The 12,491-nt window shown below is 38.7% G+C and overlaps 1 protein-coding gene across 1 annotated transcript in view; it reads right to left on the minus strand.

The window, feature by feature from the left end:
* The window catches only part of SCAPER (S-phase cyclin A associated protein in the ER), a 493,174-nt gene that overhangs the window by 460,593 nt on the left and 20,090 nt on the right, over positions 1-12,491 (minus strand). The window contains exon 2 of the mRNA XM_060005554.1: positions 1,034-1,100. Within this exon, the coding sequence (XP_059861537.1) occupies positions 1,034-1,039 (6 nt within the window). The 5' untranslated portion in view covers positions 1,040-1,100. The remainder of the gene's footprint in view (positions 1-1,033; positions 1,101-12,491) is intronic.

Below are 12,491 nucleotides of genomic sequence, written 5' to 3' on the forward strand. Positions count from 1 at the left end.
AAAGGCAGCAAGAAAACAATCCCAAATGACAGATTTAAAAAATTTAAAACTCAGCTTTTTTTATGTCTTTAAGATATAAAAGAAACTGGAGTGTGGAATGGGGCAGGATGAGATAGGAAAGGAGAATATAGGTAGAAACAGTCCTGCCTTTATACCCAAAAGAGGAGGCTCCTGCCCTGAGCCCTACACTTTAGGAGATTACACCTATCAAAATATCAAAACATCAAAAATATCAAAACCCAAAGATAATAAGTAACTAATTGAGGGTACAGGAATTAATAGAGAGAGATTCACAAACTGAACTGAGACCTCCCCATCCTAAGAGAAGACAATGAAGAGAAGGAAGGAGGCAAAGCACAGCCTCTGTGCTGAGAAACCAAGGTAAAAACATCTAATTTTACTTAAGAATGGCCACCCCCAATCTCCCAAGGAATGTGTCTAGGCAGCCTGGATTCCCCCAGAAACTGCTTTCCCTCCTCCTCCTGGGTTTGAGTGGGATAGTTTAAGAAGATACTTAGAACTGCCTTAAATCTTGAGTTAGAAAAGTAGAATATGGGGAAGGAGAACCCATCTGCCCAGACTCTCTGGGGACTTTCACCACATCAGTCCCCATCTAAGATTCGGAGACCACCCTGGCCCAACTTCCACCCTGCCAACCCCAGGGAGTATATTGCTCCTTTAAGAGCTGGCTGGGCCCTGGGTAGGAAAGTAAGTCAGGCTGCTGACATAACCTGATTTATAACTTTTTAAGATTAAGACATATTGTTAAAAAAAAAAGCTGACTTCCATTTCTATTCTTGCCCTAGGTTGTACAAATGTTAGGAGTGAGAGTCTATGGCTCTCAAGTTGAACAGTACATTCACAGTCAGTTACTTTATTGTTGTGCTTTATAACAAATGTGTTCCATAGAGTGTCTTGAAGGTAACAAATATTACATCAAAAAAGAGAATGAATTAAAAATAGAAGGAAGGAAGGGAGGTAGAAGGAGGCTAAAAAAACTAAGGTTAATGCTTAAGGTAGCTTGATCACTTACCATCATTTTTCAATTCCCTTCTATGCCAAGAAGTTCATTTACCACACAAACCCATGGGGTGTGACTCCTATAATAAAAAATATATAGTACATACTCTTAGTCATAACATTGTCATAAAATCATATTTATTCATAAAAGATAAAAATCTCATCCCCGCAAGTTTCTCATTACATTAAACAACAAAAACATCACCCCTTTATATTCCGTTTAGATATACTATAGCATGTTTCAAACACTCTATGCTGAATAATACCTCAATATCTCCAAAAGAAATTAAATGGAAGAGAAAGAGTATTAATTACATAAATAGCCTATGACATTCCAATCCAAAGGCTTCAAGCTTTTTTTTTTACTAAACACACACACACACTTTATATCATGACTCAGTTCATACATACATGATTAACTGAAACAAAGTTTCATGAAGTAATATTTATCCCTATTGTGAGAGATGCACTCTGATTATTTCCTATTCTATTCTATTTCATTTTTTAAATACTGCTTTCACTGAATTGATTTATGACCCACTAATGAATCCCAACTCAGTATACAAAACACTGTGTAACCTCTCCTTAGGAACTTCCGAAAACTGAGATTTTATCATAATATCTCAATTACAGAACATCTAATTCTCTACGTACAACAGATCCTACTTTTCAGGGAACCTAGTTAATATTGGTCAACCCTTTATTCAAAGAAATCCAAAGCTAGGAAACTAGATAAAAAACAAGAGGACAGAGAAATTGTGAGAAAAAATGGCTTAACGCCGTAACAAAAGCTACTGAACAAAGAAAAGCAAGCAACAGTTGGAACCCAACCTTCTGGGATGACAGTCTAGGTCATTTATCTTCATCAAGTGAATCTGCTCCTTTTAAAATGCAGCACTTCAAATGAAAACATATGCTCACACAATAACTTACATACAAGTATTCACAGCAACATTATTCCTAAGAGCCAAAAAGTGGAAACAACCCAAATGTCCAAAAACTGTTGGATAAATAAAATGTACTATATCCATACAATGAAATCTTATTCGGCCACAAAATAGAATAAAGTACTTGTACATGCTACAACATAAAGGAATCTTGAAAACAAGATGCTAAGTGAAAGAAGCCAGTCATAAAAGACCACATATTACATAATTCCACTTATATGTAATGTCCAAAATGGGCAAATCAAGAGAGTCAGAAAAACAGATTACTGCTTGCCTAGGGCTAGAGAGTTGGAGGATGATGAGTTACTGCTAATAAGTACAGGGTTTCTTTTTGGGATGATGAAAATGTTCTAAAATTCAATATGGTGACAGTTGTACAACTCTGTGAATATACTAAGAATCACTTTTTAAATGGGTGAGTTGTAGGGTACATGGATTATATCCCAGTAAAAATGTTACACTTTTAAAAATATACTACCTCTGTTCACAACTTCTCCAATGCCTCTACATCTCACTCAGAGTAGAAGTCAAAATCCTCACAGTGGCCTACCACACCCTAAACCTTCTAACTCCCCATAAGTCTCTGACCATACCTCCTACTCCCCTCTTCTCTGGTGTTCATTCCACTTCAACCACACTGGCCTCCTTAAGTTCCCCAACATGCCAGACACACTACTGCCTCAGGGCTTTACAATTTAAAGTCCCCATCTGGAACACTCAAGATTAACTCCATCTTTGCCCACATGTCACTTTCTCAGTGAGGCCTTCTGACACGCTCTTTTAAAAAGTGCAACCTGTTTATCCTGACTCCCACCACTGGCACTCCCTATCCCACTTCTTCTCTAGAGCACTCATTACTTTATATTATTTACTTACTTGGTGGACTGTCCCTCTTTCCCCACAAGAATGTAAACTCCATTATGTTCTTTTTTTTTTTTTCCTATTAGACCTCCCTCCCACCCCATCCTCACCCCACGCATCTAGGTCATCACAGAGCACCAAGCTGAGCTCCCTGTGTTATACAGCAGGTTCGCACTAGCTCTATTTTACATATGGTAGTGTACTTATGTCAAACCTAATCTCCCAATTTGTCCTACCCTCCCCTTCCCCTCCCTGTGTCCACATGTCCATTCTCTACGTCTACATCTCTACTCCTGTGCTGCAAATAGGTTCATCTGTACCATTTTTCTAGATTCCACAAATATGCATTAATATACAGTATTTGTTTTTCTCTTTCTGGCTTATTTCACTCTGTATGACAGACTCTAGGTCCATCCACATCTCCAAAAATGACCCAATTTCGTTCCTTTTTATGGCTGGCTGAGTAATATTCCACTGTATATATGTACCAAATCTTCTTTATCCATTCATCTGTTGATGGACATTTAGGTTGTTTCCATGTCCTGGCTAATGTAAATAGTGCTGCAATGAATATTGGGGTACATGCATCCTACTGAATTATGGTTTTCTCAGGGTATATGCCCCACAGTGGGATTGCTGGGTTGTATGGTAGTTCTATTTTTAGTTTTTTAAGGAACCTCCACATTGTTCTCCATCGTGGCTGTATCAATTTACATTCCCACCAACAGTGCAAAAGGGTTCCCTTTCCTCCACACCCTCTCCAGCATTTATTGTTTGTAGATTTTTTGATAATGGCCATTCTGAACAGTGTGATATGATACCTCACTGTAGTTTTGATTTGCATTTCTCTAATAATTAGTGATGTTGAGCAGCTTTTCATGTGCTTCTTGGCCATCTGTATGTCTTCTTTGGAGAAATGTCTGTTTAGGTCTTCTGCCCATTTTTGGATTTGGTTGTTTGTTTCTTTAATATTGAGCTGCATGAGCTGTCTATATATTTTGGAGATTAATCCTTTGTCCATTGATTCGTTTGCAAATATTTTCTCCCATTCTGAGGGTTGCCTTTTCGTCTTGTTTATGGTTTCCTTTGCTGTGCAAAAGCTTTGAAGTTTCATTAGGTCCCATTTGTTTATTTTTGTTTTTATTTCCATTACTCTAGGAGGTGGATCAAAAAAGATCTTGCTATGATTTATGTCAAAGAGTGTTCTTCCTATGTTTTCCTCTAAGAGTTTTATAGTGTCCAATTTTACATTTAGGTCTTTAATCCATTTGGAGCTTATTTTTGTGTATGTGCTAAGAAGTGTTCTGATTTCATTCTTTTACATGTAGCTGTCCAGTTTTCCCAGCACCAGTTATGGAAGAGGCTGTCTTTTCTCCATTGTATGTTCTTGCCTCCTTTGTCATAAATTAGGTGACCATATGTGCGTGGGTTTATCTCTGGGCTTTCTATCCTGTACCATTGATCTATATTTCTGTTTTTGAGCCAGTACCATACTGTCTTGATTACTGTAGCTCTGTAGTATAATTTGAAGACAGGGAGCCTGATTCCACCAGCTCCATTTTCCTTTCTCAAGATTGCTTTGGCTATTCGGGATCTTTTGTGTTTCCATACAAATTGTAAAAAAATTTTCTGCTAATTCTGTGAAGAATGTCATTGGTAGTTTGATAGGGATTGCACTGAATATGTAGATTGCTTTGGGTAGTATAGTCATTTTCACAATATTGATTCTTCCAATCCAAGAAAGTGGTATATTTCTCCACCTTTTTATGTCAACTTTGATTTCTTTCATCAGTGTTTTATAGTTCTCTGAGTACAAGTCTTTTGCCTCCTTAGGTAGGTTTATTCCTAGGTATTTTACTCTTTTTGTTGCGATGGTAAATGGAATTGTTTCCTTAATTTATCTTTCTGATTTTTTGTTATTAGTGTATAGGAATGCAAGAGATTCCTGTGCATTAATTCTGTATCCTGCAACCTTACCAAATTCATTGATCAGCTCTAGTAGTTTTCTGGTGGCAACTTTAGAATTTTCTATGTATAGTATCATGTCATCTGCAAACAGTGACAGCTTTACTTATTCTTTTCCAATTTGTATTCCTTTTATTTCTTTTTCTGCTCTGATTGCTGTGGCTAGGACTTCCAAACTATGTTGAATAAGAGTGGCGAGTGGACATCCATGTCTTGTTCCTGATCTTAGTGGAAACGCTTTCAGTTTTTCACCATTGAGAATGATGTTTGCTGTGATTTTGTCATGGCCTTTATTATGTTGAGGTAGGTTCTCTCTATGCCCATTTTCTGGAGTGTTTTTATGATAAATGAGTGTTGAATTTTGTCAAAAGCTTTTTCTGCATCTATTGAGATGATCATATGGTTTTTATTCCTTAATTTGTTAATATGGTGTACCACATTGATTGATTTGTGTATACTGAAGAATCCTTGCATCCCTGGGATAAATCCCACTTGATCATGGTGTATGATCCTTTTGACATGCTATTGGATTCTGTTTGCTAGTATTTTGTTGAGGATTTCTGCATCTATGATCATCAGTGATATTGGTCTGTAATTTTATTTCTTTGTGATATCTTTGCCTGGTGTTGGTATCAGGGTGATGGTGGCCTCATAGAACGAATTTTGGGAGTGTTCCTCCCTCTGCTGTTTTTTGGAAAAATTTGAGGCTTGGTGTTAGCTATTCTCTAAATGTTAGATAGAATTTGCCTGTGAAGCCATCTGGTCCTGGGCTTTTGTTTATTGGAAGATTTTCAATTACAGTTTCTATTTCATTACTTCTAATACGTCTGTCTATATCTTCTAATTCTTCCTGGTTCAGTCTTGGAAAACTGTACCTTTCCAAGAATTTGTCCATTTCTTTGTACTTGTCCATTTTATTGGCATATAGTTGTTTGTGGTAATCTCTTCTAACCCTTTACATTTCTGCAGTGTCAGTTGTGATTTCTCCTTTATCATTTCTAATTTTATTGATTTGAGTCCTCTCCCTTTTTTTCTTGATCAGTCTTGCTAAAGTTTTATCAATTTTGTTTATCTTCTCAAACAACCAACTTTTAGTTTACTGATCTTTGCTACTGTTTTCTTTTTTTCTACTTATTTCTGCTCTGATCTTTATGATTTCTTTCCTCCTACTAACTTTGGGTTTTCTTTGTTCTTCTTTCTCTAATTGTTTAAGGTGTAATATTAGGTTGTTTATTTGAGATTTTTCTTGTTTCTTGAGGTAGGATTGTATTGCTACATACTTCCCTCTTAGAACAGCTTTTGCTGCATCCCATAGGTTTTGGGTCGTCGTGTTCTCATTGTCATTTGTTTCTAGGTATTTTTTGATTTCCTCTTTGATTTCTTCAGTGATCTCTTGGTTATTTAGTAGTGCACTGTTTAGCCTCCATGTATTTGTGTATTTTACCCTTTTTTTCCTGTAATTGATTTCTAATCTCATATCGTAGTCAGAAGAGATGCCTGATACAATTTCAATTTTCTTAAATTTTCTGAGGCTTGATTTGTGACCCAAGCTGTGATCTATCCTGTAGAATGTTCTGTGTGCACTTGAGAAGAACATGTATTCTGCCACTTTCAAGTAGAATGTCCTATAAATATGAATTAAATCTATGTGGTCTACTGTGTCATTTAAAGCTTGTGTTTCCTTATTTATTTTCTGTTTGGATGATCTGTCCATTGGTGTAAGTGAGGTGTTAAAGTCCCCTACCATTATTGCTACTGTCGAATTCCCCTTCTATGGCTGTTAGCATTTCTTATGTATTGAGATGCTCCTATGTTGGGTGCATATTTATAATTGTTATATCTTTTTCTTGGATTGATCCCTTGATTATTATGTAGTGTCCTTCCTTATCTCTTGTAACAGCCTTTATTTTAAGGTCTATTTTATCTGATACGAGTATTGCTACTCCAGCTTTCTTTGATTTCCATTTGAATGGAATATCTTTTTCCATCCCTTCACCTCAGTCTGGATGTGTCCCTAGGTCTGAAGTGGGTCTCCTGTACACAGCATATATATGGGTCTTGTTTTTGTATCCATTCAGCCAGTCTGTGTCTTTTGGTTGGAGCATTTAATCTATTTACATTCAAGGTTATTGTCTATACATATGTTCTTATTACCATTTTCTTAATTGTTTTAGGTTTGTTTTTGTGGGTCTTTTTTCTTCTCTTGTGTTTCCCGCCTAGAGAAGTTCTTTTAGCATTTGTTGTAAAGCTGGTTTGGTGGTGCTGATTTCTCTTAGCTTTTGCTTGTCTATAAAGTTTTTGATTTCTCCATCAAATCTGAATGAGATCCTTGCTAGGTAATCTTGGTTGTAGGTTTTTCTCTTTCATCATTTTAAGTAGATCTGCCACTCCCTCCTGGCCTGCAGAGTTTCTCCTGAAAAATCAGCTGTTAACCTTATGGGGATTCCTTTGTATGTTATATTTTGATTTTCCCTTGCTGCTTTTAATATTTTTCCTTTGAACTTAATTTTTGTTAGTTTGATTAATATGTGTCTCGGTGGGTTTCTCCTAGGGTTTATCCTGTATGGGACTCTCTGTGCTTTCTGGACTTGGGTGATTATTTCCTTTCCCATTTTAAGTAACTTTTCCACAATAATCTCTTCAAATATTTTCTCAGAGCATTTCTTTTTCTTTTCTTTTTCTGGGAACCCTGTAATTTGAATGTTGGTGAGTTTAGTGTTGTCCCAGAGGTCTCTGAGATTTTCTTCAATTCACTTCATTCTTTTTTCTTTATTCTGCTCCTCGGCAATTATTTCCACCATTCTGTCTTCCAGCTCACTTATTCATTCTTCTGCCCCAGTTATTCTATTATTGATTCCTTCTAGTGAATTTTTCATTTCAGTTATTGTGTTGTCCATCTCTGTTTGTTCTTTATTTTTTCTACATCTTTGTTAAACATTTATTATATTTTCTCAATCCGTGCCTCCATTCTATTTCTGAGATTCTGGATTATGTTTACTATCATTACTCTGAATTCTTTTTCAGGTAGGTTGCCAATTTCCTCTTCATTTATTTGGTCTTGTAGGTTTCACCTTGCTCCTTCATCTGTAACATATTTTTTTGTCATCTCTTTTTTTTTTGATGTGTGGGATTGTCTTCCTGTCTTACTGGTTGTTTGGCCTGAGACTTCCAGCACTGGAGTTTGTAGGCTGTTGTGTAGATCTGGGTCTTGGTGCCAAGATGAGAACCTCCGAAAACCTCACTCCAACGAATATTCCTTGGGACCTGAGGTTCTCTGGTTCTCTGTTACTCCAGTGGTTTGGACTCAGGGCTCCCACTGCAGGAGCTCAGGCTCAACCCCCAGCTCATGAACCAAGATCCCACAAGCTGCGCAGGGCAGCAAAAAGAAAAAGAAAAAAAGGAGAACAATAACAAGGAGTAAAAAATACAATAAGATTAGAAAACTAACAGATGTGTTAGAAGAAAATTTTTAAATAAAAATATAGATGAAACAACAACCAGAAGGTACACTGGAACAGCAGCAAAAAAAAGGAAGGAAAAAAAAGCCAGAAAAGGCCTTGGCTGTTTGGAGCGGGGCTTAGGCAGGGGCAAGGTTTAGGCAGTGGGCAGGGCCTATGCTTCAGACTCACAGGGCTGGAAAAGGCACCGGGGGCAGAGGGGCTTAGGCTCAACACAGCAGGAGGGGCCCAGGAGTGCCTCAGGCCTTGGAGGGCAGAGGACCAGGTCCAGGACCCCAGCGGGCTCCCTGGGCACAAGTGGGCAGGGGAAATACTAGACACGTTCCCCTCCGATCCTCCAATCCTGGAGGGTCCCTCCCCACTGCTCTCTTTTTCTCCCCACACCCCATCTTATGCTGCTAGGACCCACACAGCCAGAGGTGGCCCCAGAAGGCAGGGGACCAGACCCAGAAGCCCAACAGGCTTCCCGAGCTGAGTGGGCAGGGAATATGCCCACGGCACTTCCCTTGATACCACAGTCCCAGAGGGTCCCCTCCCGGTCCGCCCCTCCTCCCCTTTCTCTCTCTTCCCTCCCTACTATGCCCCTAGGACCCCCACAGGCAGAGGGGGCCTCGGAGGGCAGAGCACCAGGCCCAGATACCAGCAGGCTTCCCAGGGCCCAAGTGGGTGGGGGAAACACCCGGCACGCTTCCCCTGATCCTCTGATCCTGGAGGGATCCTCCCCATCCACCTCTCCTCTTCTCCCTTCACCTCCCTCCTATGCCCCTAGGATCCAGGCAGCCCGGATGGCGCCTTAGCAAGCAGAAGACCTGGTCTGGGAGCCCAGCAGGCTTCCTGGGGCCTGACTGGGAAGGGGAAATGCTAGGCGTGCTACCCATTGATCCATGAGCCCCCAAGGGTCCCCCAGGTGAGGGAATCCCTCCCCTCTGCAAGCCACACCTCAGGGGTCCTGGTCCTGTCCAGCCTCCACTTCTCCTCCCCCTCTCACTCCCCCCCACATCCAAGCCAGTTTCTTGGGGGTTCCTCCCATTTCCTTGGGCATCGAGGTCCTCCACCAGCATCCAACAGGTGCCCTAGTTGTGGGGAGACGTGAACTCTGCGTCCTCCCACACTGCCATCTTGACTCCGCCCCCTTTCTCATCTGGTTTTGTTATTGCTATAGCCTCAGAATACAGAACAGAGCCTAGCATTGAATAGGCGTTAATTAAACACTTATTTACTATTGAATAAAGCCTGTACTAAAGAATCTTTGCGATCAGAGGGCAGACAGCAGAAGCAAGAAGAATAACAATCCTGCAGCCTGTGGAACAAAAACCACATTCACAGAAAGACAGACAAGATGAAAAGACAGAGGGCTACCAGATGAAGGAACAAGATAAAACCCCAGAAAAACAACTAAATGAAGTGGAGATAGGCAACCTTCCAGAAAAAGAATTCAGAATAATGATAGTGAAGATGATCCAGGACCTCGGAAAAAGAATGGAGGCAAAGATCGAGAAGATGCAAGAAATGTTTAACAAAGACCTAGAAGAATTAAAAAAGAAACAGAGATGAACAATACAATAACGGAAATGAAAAATACACTAGAAGGAATCAATAGCAGAATAACTGAGGCAGAAGAATGGATAAGTGACCTGGAAGACAGAATGGTGGAATTCACTGCTGTGGAACAGAATAAAGAAAAAACAATGAACAGAAATGAAGACAGCCTAAGACACCTCTGGGACAACATTAAACACAACAACATTTGCATTATAGGGATCCCAGAAGCAGAAGAGAGAGCGAAAGGACCAGAGAAAATATTTGAAGAGATTATAGTCGAAAACTTCCCTAACATGGGAAAGAAAATAGCCACCCAAGTCTAGGAAGCGCAGAGAGTCCCATACAGGACAAACCCAAGGAGAAACACACTGAGGCACATAGTAATCAAATTGGCAAAAATTAAGGACAAAGAAAAATTATTGAAAGCGGCAAGGGAAAAACAGCAAATAACAGACAAGGAAACTCCCATAAGGTTAACAGCTGATTTCTCAGCAGAAACTCTACAAGCCAGAAGAGAATGGCATGATATACTTAATGTGATGAAAGGGAAGAACCTACAACCAAGATTACTCTACCCAGCAAGGATCTCATTCAGATTCGATGGAGAAATCAAAAGCTTTACAGACAAGCAAAAGCTAAGAGATTTCAGTACCACCAAACCAGCTCTACAACAAACGCTAAAGGAACTTCTCTAAGTGGGAAGCACAAGAGAAGAAAAGGACCGACGAAAATAAACCCAAAACAATTAAGAATATGGTCACAGGAACATACATATCAATAATTCCCTTAAACATGAATGGATTAAATGCTCCAACCAAAAGACACAGGTTTGCTAAATGGATACAAAAACAAGACCATATATATGCTGTCTACAAGAGACCCACTTCAGATCTAGGGACACATACAGACTGAAAGTGAGGGGATGGAAGAAGATATTCCATGCAAATGGAAATCAAAAGAAAGCTGGAGTAGCAATACTCATATCAGATAAAATAGACTTTAAAATAAAGAATGTTACAAGAGACAAGGAAAGACACTACATAATGATCAAGGGATCAATCCAAGAAGAAGATATAACAATTATAAATATATATGCACCCAACATAGGAGCACCTCAAACATAAGGCAACTGTTAACAGCTCTAAAAGAGGAAATCAACAGTAACATAATAATAGTGGGAGACTTTAACACCTCACTTACACCAATGGACAAATCATCCAAAATGAAAATAAATAAGGAAACAGAAGCTTTAAATGACACAACAGACCAGATAGATTTAATTGATATTTATAGGACATTCATCCAAAAACAACAGATTACACTTTCTTCTCAAGTGCGCATGGAACACTCTCCAGGAGAGATCACATCTTAGGTCACAAATCAAGCCTCAGTAAATTTTAAAAAGTTGAAATCATATCAAGCACCTTTTCTGACCACAACGCTATGAGATCAGAAATGAATTACAGGGGAAAAAATGTAAAAAACACAAACACATGGAGGCTAAACAATACGTTACTAAATGACCAAGAGATCACTGAAGAAATCAAAGACAAAATCAAAAAATACCTAGAGACAAATGACAATGAAAACATGATGATCCAAAACCTATGGGATGCAGCAAAAGCAGTTTTAAGAGGGAAGTTTATAGCTATACAAGCTTACCTCAAGAAACAAGAAAAATCTCAAGTAAACAATCTAACGTTACACCCAAAGGAACTAGAGAAAGACGAATGAAGAAAACCCAAAGTTAGCAGAAGGAAAGAAATCAGAAAGATCAGAGCAGAAATAAATGAAATAGAAACAAAGAAAACAATAGCAAAGATCAATAAAACTAAAAGCTGGTTCTTTGAAAAGATAAACAAAATTGATAAACCATTTGCCAGACTCAGCAAGAGAAAAACGAAGACTCAAATCAATAAAGTTAGTAATGAAAAGGGAGAAGTTACAACAGACACCGCAGAAATACAAAACATCCTAAGAGACTACTACAAGCAACTCTGTGCCAATAAAATGGACAACCTAGAAGAAATGGACAAATTCTTAGAAATGTATAAACTTCCAAGACTAAACCAGGAAGAAACAAAAAATATGAACAGACCAATCACAAGTAATGAAATTGAAACTGGGATTAAAAATCTTCCAACAAACAAAAGTCCAGGACCAGATGGCTTCACAGGTGAATTCTATCAAACATTTAGAGAAGAGCTAACACCCATCCTTCGCAAACTCTTCCAAAAAATTGCAGAGGAAGGAACACTCCCAAACTCATTCTATGAGGCCACCATCACCCTGATACCAAAACCAGACAAAGATACCACAAAAAAAGGAAATTACAGACCAATATACTGATGAATATAGATGCAAAATCCTCAACAAAATACTAGCAAACAGAATCCAACAACACATTAAAAGGATCATACACCATGACCAAGTGGGATTTACCCCAGGGATGCAAGGATTCTTCAATATACGCAAATCAATCAATGTGATATACCGTATTAACAAATCAAAAAATAAAAACCATATAACCATCTCAATAGATTCAGAAAAAGGTTTTGACAAAATTCAACACCCATTTATGATAATAACTCTCCAGAAAGTGGGCATAGAGGGAACCTACCTCAACATAATAAAGGCCATATACAACAAACCCACAGCAAACATCATTCTCAATGGTGAAAAACTGGAAGCATTTCCT

Source organism: Delphinus delphis, chromosome 2 (assembly GCF_949987515.2).
Source record: "Delphinus delphis chromosome 2, mDelDel1.2, whole genome shotgun sequence".
NCBI classification, from domain to species: domain Eukaryota; kingdom Metazoa; phylum Chordata; class Mammalia; order Artiodactyla; family Delphinidae; genus Delphinus; species Delphinus delphis.